This window comes from Spermophilus citellus, assembly GCF_964194105.1.
Source record: "Spermophilus citellus genome assembly, chromosome: 8".
NCBI classification, from domain to species: Eukaryota; Metazoa; Chordata; class Mammalia; order Rodentia; family Sciuridae; genus Spermophilus; species Spermophilus citellus.
Window position 1 is genome coordinate 5,347,345 of NC_138189.1, and position 20,462 is coordinate 5,367,806.

The following is a 20,462-nucleotide window of genomic DNA, read 5'->3' on the forward strand; positions in this document are numbered from 1 at the left end:
TCGGGAGCACCAACCACTCTCTTCAGAGCAAAACTGATGGAAACTAATCGATGCCGGACCTTCGCCTATGCCCGCTCTGGAGCCTGTCAGCCGGATAGAAGGACGGGAGGCTGGGCTCGGGCCGCAGTAGTTCACCCTCGGGCAATGCGCTCAGGAGCTGACGGGTAATTAACATAAAGCACTGGTGTCCCCACGAACCCAGAGAGCAATTCCCACCACGTCCCCTCAGCAGGGGCAAGAGAGGCTGCAACAGAAGCCTGCAGCCTGGGGTCTGTGCAGGCAGGAGGCCTGTGGGAGGCGAGCAGGCGCAGGGTGAGGAGGCCAGGGTGAAGCGACCCAGGTTCGAGTCCCATGTCCTCCCCTGTGAGTGCTGTGGCTCATGGGCATCTGCAACTGGGATTGGTCGGGGCAGGATCACAGGAAGTGCCGGAGGCCACTGGGGGCATTGAGGGAGCCCAGGCCACATCCAGGTTCCAGCAAAGGCTGGGGTCTCTTCCCCTGAGATGAAGACAGCAGGGCAGGTGGGACCTGAGCCTGGCAGCACTCCAGCCAACGCAGGCAGTGACAGCTGCCGAGGGCCGCTGCGCAGCCGGAAACGGGCAGGGCACGGCAGGCGGAGCGGGGACCCCGCCAGTGGCCGGCACAGGCTCTGCTTGTTCTCTGCCTTCCCTCTGGGGACCCCCTTCCCTCACCGTCTGCTCACAACACTCGGGGCCACCCTCCCGCCCTCCTTCACAGGAATGGGCCCTGACCACCCAGGCCATCATGGCCTCGGGCTCTGCGGGGGCTGCACAGCCACGACTGGGGCCAACGTCAGCCCTGGCTCTGAACACCAAACTAACAAATGCAGGGGACAGCAGGAAGGCCAGGTCAGCGCGAGTCCAGGCTTAGTTATGGGAGCCAAGAAAGTCCTGTGAGCTTCGGTAAGGTAAGCTGAGTTCCTGTCCCTGCAATCCAATCAATCAACTCAGTGCTGACCAGCCGACCAGGACTCTCTTCCTGTTGATGGGGACTTGATAGGTCATCGTCCGCCTGCCTGGGCGCCTACCATGAGCTGTTGACTTACTGTCTGTCCCATCATCCATCTGCCTGATCTATCAGCTGTCTGCCTATCTCTCATCTGTCTACCACGTCTGTATCATATATCTATCTGTCACCCAATACACACACACACACACACACACACACACACACACATACACACACATACACATACACACACATACATACACACATACACACATACACACACATACACAAATACATACACACACATACATACACACACATACACACATACATACACACACACATACACATATACACACACATACACACACATACACACACACATACACATATACACACACATACACACATACACACACATACACACACACATACACATATACACACACATACACAAGTACACATGCACACACATACATACACACACATACACATATACACACATACACACACATACACACACACACATACATACACACACACATACACACATACACACACATACACACATACACAAATACATACACACACACACATACACACATACACACATACACACACACACACACATACACACACACATACACATATACACACACACACATACATACACACACACATACACACACATACACATATACACACACATACACAAATACACACACATACACATACATACACACATACACAAATACATACACACACACATACACACACACACATACATACACACACATACACATATACACACATACACACACATACACACATACACACACATACACATACATACACACACACATACACACATACACATGCACACACATACATACACACACACATACACACACATACACAAATACATACACATACACACACATACATACACACACATACACAAATACACACACATACACACACATACACACATGCACAAATACATACACACACACATACACACACACATACATACACACACATACACATATACACACATACACACACATACACACACATACATACACACACACATACACACATACACACACATACACATACACACACATACATACACACATACACATACACATATACACACATACACATACATACACACACACATACACACATACACATGCACACACATACATACACACACATACACACACATACACAAATACATACACATACACACACATACATACACACACATACACAAATACATACACACACACATACATACATACACACACATACACACATACACATACACAAACACATACATACACACACATACACATACACAAATACATACACACACATACACACACATATACACACATACACATATACACACATACACACATACACACGCATACCCACATACACATCCACATCCACACATATACACACATACACACACATACACACACATATACATACACATACATACACACACACACACATTTATGGCCTCTTTCAATGGGCAACATTTTCATTTACAAAACATACACTTTCACAGCTTTTCTTTTGGTAATTCTCAAAACAGTCCTTGCAGTGAGCAGGGTCTCAGTGTGTCCATTAGCAAGGGAAGACGCTGAGGCCCAGAGTTCAGAGGTGACTCCCAAGTCAACCATGGATTCAGTCCTTCCTTCTAATGATGGGAGCTCAGTGCCACCAGAGACCAACATTTACAGAGAAATTTCTTATCTGTCCAGCACTGTCTTGTTGGAAAGCCCTGTGTCGGTGTGTAGTATCTATGTAGTATCTCATTTAGCACGTGTCCTACAAGCTCGAGTGTGCATCCCAGTCCCTGGGACCCTAAGCAATCTCTCCTAAAGGCTGGGCTCCAGACAGTCATCTAAGCAGAGCCTACACTGGCAAAACCACCAGAAGCTGCCTTAGTTACCCATGGGAGAGGATAAAGATCAGGCAGCTCATCATTCTTCTCTACAGTGGAATATTACACAGCCTTTAAAAACACATACTGTAAAAAGTGTCAATGATAAGCTAGTGCTTCTGCCAGACCATCAATTTGAAAGAGTTAAATACAAAATTACTATTCATGTTTCTCACACCTACCGCTTACACAGACACCCACCATTGATATGAAAACTACAAGAAAAGGAATAAGAAAAGAATATCAAGCCCCAAATGCAATCTGCTGAAAGGCAGGTTGGGGGTTGTAGCAATGATCAGGGCCAGGGATGAACACTTCTCTGAGAATGATCTGGAAACAACTGGCAGTCGCTGAAGAAGGCCATATGGTGGGATTCTGGGCAGCTGTTACTTTCTCATACTTTTCTTATACTTTCTTATGTGTTTAATCTTCTGTATTTTGCAACAAATGTATACTGCTTTTCTGATAAGAAATGTGTTTTTAAAAAATTCTCTTGTCCAGCAATCAAAGTCATTTCCCCCACATGACTGAGTGTCGGCTCACTGCCTAGAGCCAGGATGACCCTTCGGTTATCATGTGGACCCCTCTGGGCCACAGCGAGGCTGGGTTTTCCCCATGGAGATGCCCGAGTCTGGGCATGTGCCATGCCTGCCTCCAGGTCCTCAGACACAGCAACCTGGGGTCCTTCCTCTTCTCCTACTACCCACGGCTCAAAGTGCTTCTAGGAACAGACAGCAATCAACATCGTAGACGTCCCCATCAGGGTCTCCTTGTTGCCCACAAGGTCAGTGCAGTGAAGAGCACTGGCCTCCTGGAGCAGCCATCTTGGCTCCGCCACCAAATCCCGCTCAGGAAGCCTTGGCCAATGCCCCCCACAGGGACTCCTGGAGCCAGAGCACCCGGAAACATATCTTCCAGGGCGAGCATATCTTAGAACAGATCAGCCATCCAATAAGGTGGGCGCACGCCAGCAAAGACCGCTGGGTCAACACTGAGCAAGGCAGAAACCTCGGCTGTGCCCAGCCTCTGGGTCACAGAGGGCCTGGGGCTTCCTAACTGCAACCCAGGAGTTGGCTGGGGCCCAGGAGGAGACCAGGATGTGACTGTCTCAGGAGGAGAGGCCACATGCAAAGGCCTCGAGGCAAGGACCCACCTGCAGGGTGGGGTTTCTAGGATGCAAATTTAAAGTGGAGATAATGACCAGGGACAAGATAGATAGATAGACAAGATTCAGGACCTGGAGCTCAGATGTCCATGCCGGGCGGCCACGATGCATGGAGTGGGATGGGGGCTCAGTGGTCCTTCCTGCCCTCAGTGCTATGGTGGCTTTCTAACAAGTCGGACTCCACTGAGAAGTCTCTCCTTGACGTTCCCTTATGACCTGCCACACGTTTTCTCAGACAAACCTCTTCTCCATCTGCGTTCAGCTCTCATGCATCAGGAAAGAATATGACTGACCAAGCGAATCCCAGGATTTCATCAGAAAGGGAGAGCACAGACACTTGAGAATGCCTGCGCCAGACATCTCTTTCCTTTCTCTGTAGCTGGGGAGGAGGTGCCCGGGGCGCAGCGGGCGCCACTCACCACAGGTTGACCAGGAACGGGTGCTCCAGCCCCTGCATGACCTGCAGCTCGCGGAAGACGTTGCGCACCTCGTCCCTCTCGATGCACTTCTGCTTGTTCATGTACTTCATGGCGTACATCTTCTTCGTGTCTCGCTTCTGCACGATACACACCTGGGCAATGGGCAAAGGAGAGCGTTCAGGCCCACGTTTAAGGAAAACCAGGAGCCGCTGCGTTTCCGCCCTGGGATCAAGTCCGCTGGCAGAGCAGCTCCAGCAAACTGCACCCAGTCCCCAAGGGCAGTTGGAACCCTAGGTTCATGCCCCTGTCTAGGTGCTGGGGAGGCGGCCTTGGGGTCAAGAGATAGAGGGAGCAGCTCACAGCCCCAGAGGAGGCCAGAGGGAGGGCCACTGCCCGCAGCCCTATCTGTGCCCTCCCCACATGTCGCCCACCTGCCCAACTTCCACACCCCAGCCCTGCACTTCTCCGCCTATGGACTGTCTTTTGCGGGCAGAGGTTCCATTTGCAGCCCATGAGACAGACCAGCAAAGCCAGGGAAGTGGAGTATTCAGTCCGTGGCTGATGGGATGGGAGTACCAACACCCCAGCTCCCCTGCAGGGTGGCTGGGACAAGCCTGAGCTGCTGTTGGCACTGTCCCGTGTCTGGGACAGACTCCCCTCACAGCCCCCTCTCTCTGCCCTCCCTGCTCCCTGGGATCACCCACCTGGTGCACCATCACTGCAGGCCGGGTGCTGTCACCTCTGTTCCCCCTGTAAGCCCCCCGAGAACCACAGGGATAAAGCCTCCCTCCTCATCCACAGGAGGAGGCACAGCCCGCGGTGAGCAGGCGTCGACCCACCAGGCCCAACAAGCCACTGCACACTGTGCTGGGCTCAGACCCATGGCCTCTGACTTTGAGTGACTCCCTAAACCAAGGGCAGAGGTGGCTTCCCCAGGAATCAGTGTAGAGGGTGAATGTGGAAGAAGGGAAGAGGGTGGGGCCAGGGGAGTCCTCTAGACAAAGGGATGGTATCAAGGAGGGCAGGAGCCCAGGGAGACCCCGTGAGCTTTTTGATTTGCAACATGCGCAGGGCTGGCGTGCATGGACGAGAGTGACCAAGATGGTGGGGTCAGATGTCCCCAGAAGCCCGGGGAAGCAGCTGTTTCCTTCCTCAGCGGCTCTAACATACCCACAAGCCAGGCAGCCTGAATGGCAGGGATGTATTGTCTTTCCCTTTGGAATCCAGAAGCCCAGGGTCAAGGTGAGGGCAGCCCGGTGCTCATGGGGAGGATTCCCTGGCCTCACCTAGCACTCGCCACTATCCCTGGCTCTCTCTGGTTTGCAGCTGGAGTGCTTCAAGCTCTGCCTCTCTCTTTGCTGGGCCTCCTCCCATGTGCGTCTGCCTCTGTTCCCAAACATCTTGTAAGGACACCAGCTACAGTGGGTGTGCGCCCACTTAATCCAGTATGGCCTACCTTGAGCAATTACATCTATACCTTACTCTTCTCTTTCCTTGACCTCAGCCACCTTTAGTCAACTGTAGTCTGAAAATATTAAATGGAAAGTTCCAGAGATAAATTACTCATAAAACCTAAGTTGCATTCTAAGTAGTGTGATGACATTTCACCTCAGTGCCATGGTGGCTTTCTAACAAGTAAGACTCCACTGAGAAGTCTCTCCTTGACATTTTCTCATAACATGCCACGCATTTTCTCAGATAGATAAACCTCTTCTCCATCTCCCAGGATGTCATCATCCCTTTGACCAGGGTATCCATGCTGTATATGCTCTTTCCCATAGTCACTTAGTGTCCCTCTTGGTGATCGATTGATGGGTGCACTACTGCAGTGTTGTGTCCAGGTGACCCTTACATGGCAGCCTACGGCTACCTCACGGTGCCTACATCTCCATCCATCCCATCATGCAGGCATTGAACAATCAGGTCATCACAAGAAGGATGTGACAGTAAAATAACGTACTTAGAAAAGTTTATAATTTAAAACCATAGAATAAATAATATACATAGGATTAGTTCCATCTCAGAAGCATCGATACGCAGGATCATAGATATGCAGGATCCCTAGGCTTCCAAATAAGGCCACAATCCGAGGTTCCAGGAGGACATGACTGTGGGACGCTATTCAGCCCAGGGCAGTTCCACTGCTGTCTCTGTGGACAAAGGAAAGGGAGGCACAAAGGCTCCAGACTCAAACCCAGCTGTCCGGCTCCCCAGCTGCCCTCCGTCCACCACCCCCTAGAGAACAAGGCAGGTGGAGGGACACTAGCAATAAGACAGTGGGCACCTGGCTAGGAGCCCGGGCTTCCTCCGGGCACTGGGTTGCTCTTCTGTTGGAAAGTGAGCCCCTCCCAGCTCAGATGTGCTGTAGTTTACTCGTGGAAGAGGAGGATGGCTGGGAAAGGCCCCGAGTGCAGCTCCAGCTCTGGTCCCCCGAGCCTCAGTCTCTGCCTGGGGGGAGCTGAAGGAGCAACACCCACGCTGCCCACTGGGCAAAACTGGAGGAGGCCAAGGAGTGGGGGCTGGCAGTACACGGAGGACGAGGGACGTCAACTGCAGCTAGACGTGTTCACCGACAGGTGTCACGGGACCTCCAGGCAGTCAACCAAGTGGCATGAGGCTGAACCTCCTGGGGCTCCCATTTCTAGAGAACTTGAAAATACAAAATGCAGGGAGAAGAAGGTTCCCGGGAATGGAGCGGAAGTCCAGATCCAGCCCGCGTCTGAAGGCAGAGGTGGTGGAACTGCCAAACTGGACTTCTCACCCCTGCACCCCTGTTCTCCCTGGCGATCTCAGAAGAGGAGCTCAGCTGATGCTCAGAGGCTCGCCAAGCTGTAGAGGGAGGCTGCATTCAGAGTCAGTGGTGTGCAGGGGACACTGGAGACACTCAGTGGTCACCAAGGCCCTCAGGGGACACTGGTGATACTCAGTGGTCACCAAGGCCCTCAGGAGGGCGGTGGGGCCCTCACCTCAGCTCAAGGTTGCTTAAGAATTGGAGGAGACTCTTCAGAAGTAGGTTGGAGAGCCATCTTTGGACCAAGAGCCCACGGTTAGGACAGGGCGTGGAGGGTGGACTCTCCCACACCAGGGGAGATTAAGGCTGCTGACCAGGGTTGGGGGGTGGGGAGGCGGAAGTGTGGATCTGCAGGTCCAGGAAGAGGAGTCCACCGAGGGTCTTGGCCTCTGAGCACGGGGGTGGCTAGGACCTGTCAATCGTAGGCCTGGACCCCTCCTGGGTAGACTGAGGCCTTGGATCTGCCCCTGGAGGGCATCTTGGGAAGCTGTTTCTCAGGAGCACGGCTAAGAAGGCTGGCCTTGGGCAGCTGGCCAGCTCCTGCTCCTCTGGCCGACCCTCAGTGGGGCTGTTCACAAATCCTGTCTTGCTTCCTCCTGGGCCGGCCAGGCTGGGCAATGAGCCCAAAGCCTAGTGCCTGGGAGACAAGTGGTGTCCAGAAGACAGAGGCATGGAGAAGGGTCAGGTTCTGGGCCCTCGGACCAGGGTGTAGATTCCATCTCTACTGTGTGACACCAGGCAAGTCACCCACCCTCTCTGAGCGTCAGTCAGCTCATCAGAGCTTCTGTGGGCTTCTGTGGGAAGCTCTTGTTCACATGAGAACGCAGCAGGAAGCCAGCAGTCTGGACCTGGAGGGGCCTCGCAGAACCCAACCAGTGCCAGCCTGCTCCCCACTGTCCACCCTCCAGACTGGGAACTAAACTTGGTTGTTACATCGCCGGTCTGTCCTGGACCGCCTGCACAGACTCGGGGAGCCCTGGACCTAGATGGGGTCTTCTCCGACATAATGAAGGGTCTGACGAGGAGGTCGCCCTGGGTTAGGCTGGGCCACATCAGGTGACAGGCTCCCTAGAAGAGCAGAGAAGTGGGGAGGAGGCCACGGCTGCAGCCACGTGTCTACAGGGCAGGTCAACATCTGGGGGGCCACGGGAAGGCAGGGTAGAGGCAGGGCACAGGCTCCCCCGGCCACACCTCCACGGTGGACTCTGGCCTCCAGGACCGAGAGGTACAGAGCTGGGTTACGTGACAGTCGGCACAGCCGCGCTCTCTGCAGGCCTCTCTCTCCCCACCCCAGAGGGGGTCTGCAAGATGACCTCCCAGGCCTCCAGGGGACACAGTGCATGGGTGTGGCCAAGCGTGTGGCCCACGCGGGGAGCAGCCAGGGGCACGGTGGAGGGGTGGCAGGTTGATGTCGGGACCCCACCTGCAGCCCTGGCCTCACGTGCTCCCAGCCCTGGTCCCTGGTGACTGTCCACCCAGGGCATCTGCTGAAGCAGGAGCTGCTCTTGGCCTTGGAGCTTCGGCCAGGTGACGGAGAGGGCAGCCGGCTCTGCCCAGGTCCTGGGAACCTCGATGTCAAAGCCGAAGACCAGGTCCCAAGTGGACGCAGGGCTGCCCCTCCAAAGGAAATGGCAGTTAATGAGGCGAGAACAAGGAGTTTGGCCAAAGCCATCTTGTTGCCAAAAGGCAAGCACCAATTAACATTCTCCATTAGCCTAATCCAATTAGGCCTGATGCTATCATCACTAATTACAGTGTCTGGACAAATAAATAAACTTTAGCTAATGTGGTCTCCGCTTGCCCTGAGAAAAGCCTGTGTCAAACACACTGAGCATCAGAAATTTGGGGTGGGTGGAGAGTGGCTGGTGGAGGTCAGGAGCCCTCAGGGGCCAGCACCCGGGGCTGGGCATCCCGACCTGGGATTCAGCATTCAGCATGCTGACGGGGCAACTCCACGGCTCTCCCGAAACTTGAGTGTCCTGGAATCGCATCCTCAGCACGCCCCGGGGCAGCGCAGCCAGCCTGGAGGACTGCCTTGAGGGAATTTTCCAGAAAGTCCTTGACTGGCTCCTGCTCAGGACTCTAACCCCAGTTGGCTCCAGGGGACAGACGATCACCCAGCGCTGGCCTCGGTCCTGAGGTCATCTGAGCACTCGGGCAGATCAGTGCTGGGGGCACATGGTATGGAGGATCTTGGGGCTGCTCTGGTCGGGTTGTCATGGGCCGGCCTCAGGAGGGGGGCATGTGGGGAGGAGGTGTGACCCGCAGAAGGACAGAGACCTGGGCCCTGCCAGGGCACATGCCAGCTCCTGCCAGTAGCATTCTCAGCTTCTGCGTCTGCACAGTGGGGCTTGGAGCAGTGCTGACCTGAGCCAGTCAGGAGGTCTCCAGGGACCCCCACAAGCCCCTTCCTGCGCTGCACTCAGGACCCTCCTCTGCAAGCGTCCCGAAGGCGAAAGTACAGAGCACGGTGCAGACCCGGGGCAACCTGTCCACCCGAGGGTGGTCTGGTGTGATTCTTGATTTTACGGCAGTCGACTGGATCACGTGCCAGATATGTGGTCAAACATGACTGCGGCTGTGTCCGTGAGGGAGTCTGGGGATGTGAGTGACACTTAAATTGGTGCACTTGGAGGAAATCAGGTGGCCCCCTGCCCTGTGGGTGGGCCTCATCTAATTCACTGAAGGCCTGAAGAGAAGGAAGGCTGGCCTCCCAAGGACGATGGAGCCCTGCAGGAGGAGTAGGCAGCCCTCAGACCTGAGCCGCAGCCAGTTCTCCACCGGGCCTCTGTACCTCAGTGCCTTTGCCCTCGCTGTGAGGGAGGCTGGGAGGCCGGGGGTGCCCTGTGGATGTGAAGGCCCTGGGGAAGCCCCTGCTGGACCCACTCAGATGTCACTGCCAAGAAGAGAAAGTCTACCCTCCAGACTCCAGGTTGGCCAGCCCTGAAAATGTGCCCATCAGGTCCGTAAACATGTCCCTCTATTACACACCCCCCTTCTGCTTCTCTGAGACTCTGGCTGCTACATCTGGAACCAGCCAGCCAAGGTGGGAGCCTGGGGCCTGGGGACCCTCCAGGGCCTCTGGTGCTGGGAGAGCACAGGAGCTCACATGGATTGGTCTCTGACTAAAAACACTGTCTCCCGTCATTGTGCAAAGGAGAAGGCACCCCGGGAAAGGTCCCCCTGTGGAGCATGGCCCACAGTGTGACCCACTGTGTCAGAGTCAGCAGGCCTCCCGGTGGCAGTGAGAAACAGCCTCCTGGCCCTTGTCTGTGAGTGGCACCAAGAAACAGCCCTCCCGGCCCTTGTTGCATGACAACATCTCAGAGATGAGGTGACAAAGACAAGCGAGGGACAGGTGGCAGATTGCCTTGACTGACATGCTTCACATGTTAGTGCCATAGGACCCGCTATCCCACTCCTCATGATTTATCCAAAAGAACTAAAGTCGGTGTAGTCTAGTGACGCGGCCATGTTGGTGTTTATAGTAGCAGTTACAACAGCCAAGCTACAGAACCAGCTGCCATCAAGAGATGGGTGAATACAGAAGACAGGGACACAGACCAGGGGAGTGTCACTCGGCCACAGTTAAGAAGGAAGTCATGAAATTTGCTGGTGAACGGATGGAACTGGAGGGCATCCTGCTAAGCGAGATAAGCCAGGCCCAGAAAGTTTTCTCCTATGAGAAGCAAGAGAGAAGGAAGAAGAGCAGGGGGTGCAACCTATGAAAACAGAAGGGAGATCCATGTAGCAGAGGAGGGAGGTGGAGGGAGAGGGGAGGGAGGGGAGAGGGGAGGGAGGGGAGAGGGAGGGAGGGGAGAGGGGAGGGAGGGGAGGGAGGGAGGGGAGAGGAGAGGGAGGGGAGGGAGGGGAGAGGGGAGGGATGGGAGAGGGGAGGGAGGGGAGAGGGGAAGGAGGGGAGATGGGTGGAGGGGAGAGGGAGGGAGGGGAGAGGGGAGGAGGGGAGAGGGAGGGAGGGGAGAGAGGAGGGAGGGGAGATGGGAGGGAGGGGAGATGGGTGGAGGGGAGAGAGGAGGGAGGGGAGATGGGAGGGAGGGGAAAGGGAGGGAGGGGAGATGGGAGGGAGGGGAGATGGAAGGGAGGGGAAAGGGAGGGAGGGGAGATGGGAGGGAGGGGAGATGGAAGGGAGGGGAAAGGGAGGGAGGGGAGATGGGAGGGAGGGGAAAGGGAGGGAGGGGAAAGGGAGGGAGGGGAGAGGGGAGAGAGGGGAGAGGGAGGGAGGGGAGAGGGGAGGGACAGGAGAGGGGAGAGACTGGAGGGAGGGGAGAGGGAGGGAGGGGAGAGGGGAGAGAGGGGAGAGGGAGGGAGGGGAGAGGGGAGGGACAGGAGAGGGGAGAGACTGGAGGGACGGGAAAGGGAGGGATGGGAGAGAGGAGTGAGGGGAGAGGGGAAGGAGGGGCGAGGGAGGGAGGGGAGAGGCAAGGGACTGGGGAGGGGAGGGAAGGGAGGGGGAGGGGAGAGGGAGCAACTGCAGAAGGAAATGCATCAAATTATGCAAGGTACCTACATGAAGTCACCACGAGGAAGTCCCCCTGTATGTTTGTCTACAAATCACTAATTTAAAAACGAATAAATAAATAAAATAAAGACCATTAGAGAAAGAGGAGCAGAAGAGGGAGGAGGGGAGGGAAAGAGGAGGTATCCAGGGGCTGTAATGGACTGAAATGGAGCAAATCATACTCCATGAAATTTGAGGGTGTCAGCCTGAACCCCACTGTTGTGTCCGAGTACACAGCGCTAACAAAAGCATGGAAAAGCTCGTGCTATGGGTTAAACTATATTCCCCCAAATCCATGGCTGAAATCTTAACCCCCAGAGCCTCCAAATGTGACCACATGGACAGAGGACCTCTGAAGAGGTCAGCAAAATGAGGTCACCAGGGTGGCCCATCCCATCCGACTGGAGTCCTGAGAAGAAGAGGAGATCAGGACACAGACACAGAGGGATGACCCTTGAGGACGCAGGGAGAAGGTGACTGTCTACACCCAGGAGTGCGGCCTCTGGGGAGTCTCCCGTCTCTCCTGGGTCTCCCAGAGCCGGGGCCACCTGTCTGCACCCCGCGGGTGTCGGTGCTGTCCTGAGGGCTCGGGGAGCTGCTGGGTTCCAAGGTGGATCTGTAAAGGCCGCGGAGGATGGAGGCAGTGACACACAGGCATCCTGGAGGCCTGGGCTGGGCTGGGCAGCGCTCTCTGCAGGCGGAGGAGAGCCTGGGGACAATTCTACGGGAGAGGGGTGCTTCCTGACCAAGTACCATGCTGATCACACGCCCACTGGCCCTCTTCTGGGTCATCCTGGAGGCACAGTGTCAGGAAATGCCAAGTGGGAGGACGAGGCCTGGGACCTGCCCCCCCCCCACCTTAGTGCCTTTGGCTTCACCCTGAGGGAGGCCGGGAAGCCAGAGCGCCCTGGGGATGTGAAGGCCTGGGGCAGCCCTGCTGCACCCCCTCAGATGTCACTGAGCCGTCTGCCAGATGGTCAGCAAGCTCTGGCCCGGCTCTGCAGCCACATGAGCCTGCACTTCCTGGGACACTAGCTCTCAGTGCAGTCACCCCAGGAGCCAGCGAAGCCCTCCGAAGCAGCCCTCAGGCCAAGCACATCTACTTAGTACAAAATGAATAGTTATTTCATTTAAAGAAATGGGTTCCATCCTTCATGAAGATGTCTACAGAACAATGAAGGCTTCACATAAAAACACCATCTTTCAGGATTCCAGGAATGATTCTCACGTCATGATAACAGCCAACCCAAGGCTCTAAGTCTGGAGTCTCATAGTCGGACTACACTCTGGAGCCAAAGCTCGTTAAATGAGTTAGTTAACTCTTGCAATTTCTTGAAAAGAGCGACTGCTTATTCTGAACCCTGCTTGTGGTGGACACAGTGGTGGACACAGCGCCAGGCACTGTACCTCCCACCTAAGGCTAACTCTGCTCCTGCCTCAGGGCCTTTGCGTCTGCTGGCCTTTTCTCTGCCCCACTCTGCCCCGTCTTCACCTGGCGATCTCTTCTTACCAGTGCAGTTTCAGCTTAAAGGTCTCTTCTCAGTGAGGTGAGGCTGTCTCCAAGCTGTTAGCTCCGTGGCATCAGGGACCCTGGTGAGCCTGTCCCCACACCAACACAGGAACCTAGAATAATGCCAGGTCAGAGCAGCTGCCCATAAGCATTCACTGTCCAACCCAAGCTCCTGCTGGGCATTCGCTGTGTCCCCATTAACTTGGAGACCCAGAAACTTAAAAGACAAAAAAGATCCTAAAAGAATATTTTTAAACAGTGAACAAAAACTTTGATAAGCCAATTTTTTCCCTGGACATTCAAACTGACTAACACATATGTGAAATCTAGTCTTTGCTTAGCTGCTACACAGACTTGTTGCAGTCTGGGCACTAAGTCCATCAGCCTGCTGTTACTCAGGTGTTTTTCTCACTGTGAATCCGCAGGCAGCTGCGCACACCTGGCGGTGTGGATTGCGACCACGGATCACACGCTGGTGGTGGACTGGTCACGAAGGCAGGGAGAAGGCGTGTGGAGTCTGGGAGCGTCATCTCTGCAGCTCCTGCTCACGTTTGTCCAGCATCTTCCTTTGAGAGACACTAAGAGCTATTCTCACAGAACTCCAAGTCATTTTTGGCTCTTAACGAGCAGACGGCCTCCAGGTAGTCCATGGATTTTAATCAACTTTGCCTTTATTCTGCTTCAAATCTGTAGCTCTTTAAGCAGATGGTCCACTTGCCAATCAAGCAAGACTCCTCTGAAGCAAGCTGCCCAGAGTGCTCCCGGGGTGCCCTCTGCCTTCCCTGGGCAAGGACCCAGCCCTGTTGGTGTCTGAGGGAGTACCCAGTGGGTCACTTTACCCTGGCTCTCTTCTGCTGGCTCAGCCCACAGAGGGCCGAGAGAGAGGGCTGGACCGGAGGGAGGACGCAAGCAGCAGGTGTGAGAGATCCCCTCTGGGCTCTGATGGAGAGGCAAAGCCGTTCAACCAGATCTCACCGGCTGTGTACTAGTCACTGGGTTCTTCACCCATTTCTACGTACCCATTTCTATTCTGTACTGTACGAGTGTTGTGTGGATCCCGTACATGATAGGCTGTAGGTATACCAACGAGTCTGAGCGTACACGCACACTGCCCAGCAGGCTGGTGGACCCACGATAGAGCACACGTACGTGTGTATACGTAAACATTCTGCTTGGTGGGTGGCTGTGTGTGCCAAGGTTTGAATATGGATGGTGACCCTCAAAGGTCCATGTATAGAGGCTTGGTCCCCGGGTGGTGGCATTGGGAACTTAGGAGGTGGTGGGGCTTCATGGGAGGTCCTGAGGTCATCGGGGGAAGTGCCCTGGAGGGCCTAGGGGACCCTGAGAGAGGACCCAGCCCTGTAGGTGTCTGAGGGGACACAGAAATCCTGTGTCCTGGCTCAAGCTGCGGCCCCCACCACTGCCAGGTGCTTCCTCACCAGGAGCCTAGAACAAGAGGGCTGCCCAGCTCGGACCTGAACCCCCAGTCTGTGAGCTCGCACAGTGATGGACCCACAGAGAGCAGGGGAAGAGTTCTTCAAAGGAACAGACGCTCTCATGGTGAGAGGGGATGGGAGTCCAGAGCAGGCAGGAGCCCGTGGTGCACCGTGGCCCCCCACCCCCGTCCTCTCCATCTCACGAGGTGCATCTGCTTCCCAGGTGCCCTCACTCCTATGATCAGAATCAGCCCGATTCCCAAATGGACGTAGAGAAATTGACCAGCTGTGTCACAGCGACCCCAGGATGCGGTCACAGAAAGGTTACAGCAGCCACCAGGACATTCTTGCTAGGCACAGCAGCCTGCCTGAGGCTGGGTCCTCGGGTGCCACATGGGAGGCGACTTCTCACATCTCCAGAGTAAAATGAGATTTCTGCAAGTTCACATGTGCTCCTGCTGATAACCAGGGCCATTGTCATCCTTCACAATGGAACGTCTCTCTTGAAAACTCTTAATAAATGCTGGATATCAGGGCGGCCAGAGGCAGAGAGAAAACCCAAACATGCATTCACTCTTAGGAGGATGGTTTTCTTCGTCTGACGCCAGTGACGCCAGCCCACCTGCATTCTAGTTTAATAATAGCCATGTGGACTTCAGCTGCCTCCCTCAGGAAAAGCAGAAACTATTTGGATTTTGATCGGAACAAAGCTTTTTTTCCTGTTTCTTTAAAGGAAGCCAAGCTCATCCTAAATACTGGGTATTTATTTGTGTAGGTTACATACAAATTCACGTGTCATCAAGCTATCGCTAAACCAAAGGGTGACATAAAACAGACCCTCAGAAAGCTTGGATGTTTCAAAAGATCAATTATGACCATAGGGTTGAGATATTTTATATCTAGACTAGGTTCCGAGAGCCAGGCCAGTAGCCAACCAGCATCACAGATGGGGACAGAAAAGGTGGACCAGTTTTTCATGAGCTGACTGCAGGCTGTAGCCAATTTAAAAATCACACAGCCATGAAACAGATTTGGCAGAATGTCATGAAGAGGTACAAGTGTACAGGACCCAAACCATCCCTGCCTTGAGTGCTGATGTGCTTCTAGGGGACACCAACTCTGCTGGAGATTAGAGGGGCTGCTTCAAGCTTCCTCAAGTCCACAAAATCTCAAGTCCAGTAGGATTTTAAAATGTTTTGTTGCTTGGTATTTAAGTGCAGCCACTGTCCGTGAGATGACAGAGAAACCTCCTAAGATTTCTGGGCTAAAATTCTTCTGAGAAATTCAGAGAAGAATGGCCTCAAATCTGGTTCATAAACTCAGCCCAGTGCTTGCTGACCCCTAAGATCACATTCTGGAAATAGATTGAAAGGAATCAGCCAGGAGAAAAGAGAAGTAGGCCCACAAGAGGCCAGAGTGGGCAGTGTCAGTCTGACCAATAGCTGTTTGTTAAAAATATATGTTTTAAAAGGAATACAATCCAAAGTTTCTACAACTTAACATTCACCATGTCCAGGACGCAACCCCAAAATATTTGATGTACAAAGAACTAGGAAAATGTGGCCACAATCAATGGAAGTGTAGCTTAAAATGACCCTGACGATGCTGTAATTAGCATAACGAGCATGGCAGCAGGTAAATGAAAATGCTTCATGTGTAAAGGTCAAGATGGCCGAGATCCATGAAATCACGGGAAGTCCCAGCAAAGGGGAGCTCTCTTTAAAAACCAAGAAATCCCATCTAGTCACGTCATAGTTAAACTCCAAAAGTGGAAAGAAAAAAAAAAAACTTTAAAAGGAAATTTTTTAAAGGCTAGAGACAAAAGAAGCAGAGTATATCCCAATAATATTGACCTAGAATTCAGTGGCTTCTCATGAGAATCATGGAGGATGGCGACATGGTACAAGATCTCTAAAGTAAACCAAAGAAAATAAAATCCTGTCGACCCAAAAATGTTTATCCAGCACAAATATTCTTTAAGAAAGAAGGTAAAATAAATACATTCCAAATAAGATGAAATAAGAAAATGAGTTAATAGGAGCACTGCACCCCTAACAAACTACAGAAAATTCTTCAGCCTGAATGGAGATGATACCAGGTGGGACGCGAGCCTTCATAAAGCAATGCGTGAATCTCGAGGACGGCTTTCTTTCTAACTTTATACATAAGGGCATTTGTATTATCTGGCTCTAGTTATACACACGCATTTCAGAGCCAAACACTCTAGCATTCTATTGGATATTTTAAAATTAAGAAGATGTTATGCATTTGACAACTGTAGTATAGAAGCTGACAGGGTGGTAATGAGCCCTATAGTTAAGATTACATGTTATGTAAAGTGTGACTTTAGCAGACTGTGAAATAAATTGTGGATGCTTATTATAATTTCTAGAGCAGTATTTCAAAAATATAATAAGGAGAAGAATAGTCATACAATTAATAGAAAAATTGAAAAACTGAAAGGGATGTGGCTCAAGCGCACTCGCCTGGCATGCATGCAGCCCGGGTTCGATCCTCAGCACCACATACAAACAGGGATGTTGTGTCCACCGAAAACTAAAAAATAAATATTAAAAAATTCTCTCTCTCTCTCTCTATCTCTCTCTCTCCCTCTCTCTCCCTCTCCTCTCTCTTTAAAAAAAAATTGAAAGGGGCTCCAAATATTCAATTAAATCAAATCTCTCTCTCTCTCTCTCTCTCTCTCTCTCTCTCTCTCTCTCTCTCACACACACACACACACACACACACACACAAAGAAAGAAAGGAGAAGCAGAAGGACAAAAAATAGAGGAGTAACAAGAAAACAAATAAAACTATGACAAACCTAAAGTAAACTATACTAATCATAACACTAACTGTGAATTAACTAAACAATTTAATTAAAAGGCAGAGCTTTTCAGATGAAACTTTTTAAAAGAAAGACCTAACTACATGTTGTCTTCAAAATATTTATGTTACATATAAAGAAAAAAGTGAAAATAAAGGCAAAACAATGACATGTGAACAGCAAGTGTAAGTAGATTAGAATGGCAATATTAACCTTAGAACAAATATGCTTCAAAATAAAGAGTATAAGCACATAGAAATTATCTCCTCCTCCTCCTCCTCCTCCTCCTCCTCCTCCTCTTCCTCCTCCTCCTCCTCCTCCTCCTCCTCCTTCTTCTTCTTCTTCTTATTTCATAGTGATAATAGAATCAGTCCTTCATGAGGACATAACAATCATCAATGTGTATGCTTCCAACAATGTTTTACATCTCAAAGTAAAGAACCAAATTTTGACAGACTTAAAGCAAGAAGACCAACTCTGCCCTCATAACTGGAAATTGCACATGACTATCTCAAAAACTGATAAACAGTTAGATCCCCAGAATCATCTGGGTATAGTTTTCTTTCTGATAAGTGTTTTGACAACAAAATTAATTTCTTATTCTTTGTCCCAGCAAGGCCATGGAAGATCTGAATAACATTACTGAGCACCTTGGCTTCATGGGTATTTATTGAATCACACACAGAACTGCTTTGAAATGCACATTTTATCAAGTGTGTTCACTAAGATCATAAAACGAGTCTTGATTAATGTAAATGAAATAAAAGTATATAGCATGTTCTCAGAACACAATAAAATAAGTTCAGGGTTGGGGTTGTAGCTCACTGGTAGAGCACTTGCCTAGCATGTATGTGTGAGGCACTGGTTTTGATCCTCAGCACCATGTAAAAATAAATAATAAAATAGAGGTATTGTGTTCCTCTACAACTTAAAAAAATTAAAAAAATAAAACAAATTAGAATCAATAACAATAAGAAGTTTAGGAGAAAACAAAGATTTAGAAATTGAACAACATATACCTAAATAATCATGGGTCAAAGAAGAAATCACAAGTTGAATTAGAAAATACTATGAACTAAAAAAATAACCAGAATACAATATTTCAGTTTTTATGGAATGTAGCTAAAGGGTATTTAGAGAGAAATTTATAGCTTAAAATCTTTATGCTATACAAGAGAAATATCTAAAGTCAATGATAAACCTTGAAAAGTTTTCACCTTGAAATGCTAAATGATCAAGAAAATCAGAGAAAGAAGATAAATTGGTAATATCAGAAATAAATGAGAACTTACCAATACAGATGTCACAAAATTAAAGGGATTATATTGGATATTTAAAAATTAAGAATGTTATGAATTATTCTATGTGCCAAATTTGCCAATCTAGAGAAAATTTATAAATTCCTTGAAAAAAAATTCATCAAAATTCACATAAGGGGGAAAAAACAGAAAATGTGAGACATATGTTTATAAGGTTGATTTTGTAGTCAAAAGCCTAAACTAAACCTAAAGCCATAAACCTTTTGGAAAATAAACTTGAAAAACTTCATGACTTGAATATGCTTTCTTGAGCCAAATTTTCTTATGCAGGTTACATAAAGCAATGACCCTAAAAGGAAAAAATATTCAAGAAATTAAACCTCACCATAATTCAGAACTTCCATGCATTAAAACATACAAAGAAAGTTTACAGCAAACCAGTCTTCTGAAAATAGTTTCATATCTGACAAAGGACTAGCACCTGAATACATATCCCACAATTCAATAATAAAAAGACAAACCACCCATTAAAAAAGTGGCAAAATGTTTTGAACAGATCCTTCAGAAAAGATATATAACTGGTCTTAACACAGCACATGAAACGATGCTCATCATCATCAGTCATCAGGGAAAATACAGGTCCAAACCACAGTGAGTCACTACAAGACAGCATCAGGACAGCTCAGATTGAAGAAGCTGGGACAAATGGAACTTTTAGTGGGAGAAAAAAAAAATGGCTCAAACATATTGGAAAAAATTTTGGTAGTTTGGTATAAAACTAAAGACATACTTACTCTATGATCTAGAAATTCCAATCCTAGACTACCTTAGAGAAAGAAATCATGTCCACAAAAAGCCTTCTACACAAAGTTTCTTAGCAATTTTATGCAAAAAAAAAAAAAAAAGTTACCACTAGGGAAAGTCCTGCAGCATACCATGTTGAAAATGGGTGAATGAGTGGGTTCATGGGTGGATGGATGGGTAGATGGACGGGTGGGCGGGTGGACGGATGGATGGGTGGATGGGTGGATGGATGGGTGGATAGGTGAGTGAATGGATGACTGAGTGGATGGTTGGATGGATGGGTGGAAGGTGGGTGGGTGGGTGGATGGATGGATGAATGGATGAATGAGGAGGTAGGTGGGTGGATGAGTAACTGAATAAATGAAAGAATAAATAAATGAACTTATTTTGACCTTTTTTTAAAATTAACTCTATACAAACTTCCAATAACAAGTTAAAATACAGTCTTAGAAAAAAAGCAGTGGCAAGTGTACTGTTAAGCCCAGAGCTTTCTGATTTCCAAAAAGGATGAATGTCATGAAAGACCGTGAGCCTTGCTGGACCTTGTCTTGCCTCACCACTTATCAACAGTGACAGGTGTCAAACATGGTGAGATATTTGGGGAACTTAAATGTACACAACAGCACTTCCTGTCCCAGTGCCATATTTGTGTACTAAAAATTCCTCTCCAAGCCAGAACTCTCATGCCACACACTTCAGAAAAGCACAGGCAGTTAAAGTCTCCACTTCCCCACTCCTGATCCCCTGGGAGCACTTCAAGGAATGACCAAGGTGCCCTCTTCTTAGGCGCGGCAACCGTCCAA

General features: G+C 50.4%; 1 protein-coding gene across 2 annotated transcripts in view; it reads right to left on the reverse strand.

The window, feature by feature from the left end:
- The window catches only part of STK32B (serine/threonine kinase 32B), a gene marked incomplete at its 3' end in the record, with an annotated part of 280,673 nt that overhangs the window by 179,554 nt on the left and 80,657 nt on the right, over nt 1–20,462 (reverse strand). For both annotated transcript variants that reach the window (XM_081304828.1, XM_081304827.1), the window contains exon 3: nt 4,514–4,665. In XM_081304828.1, coding sequence (XP_081160954.1) covers nt 4,514–4,665 — 152 coding nt within the window. The remainder of the gene's footprint in view (nt 1–4,513; nt 4,666–20,462) is intronic.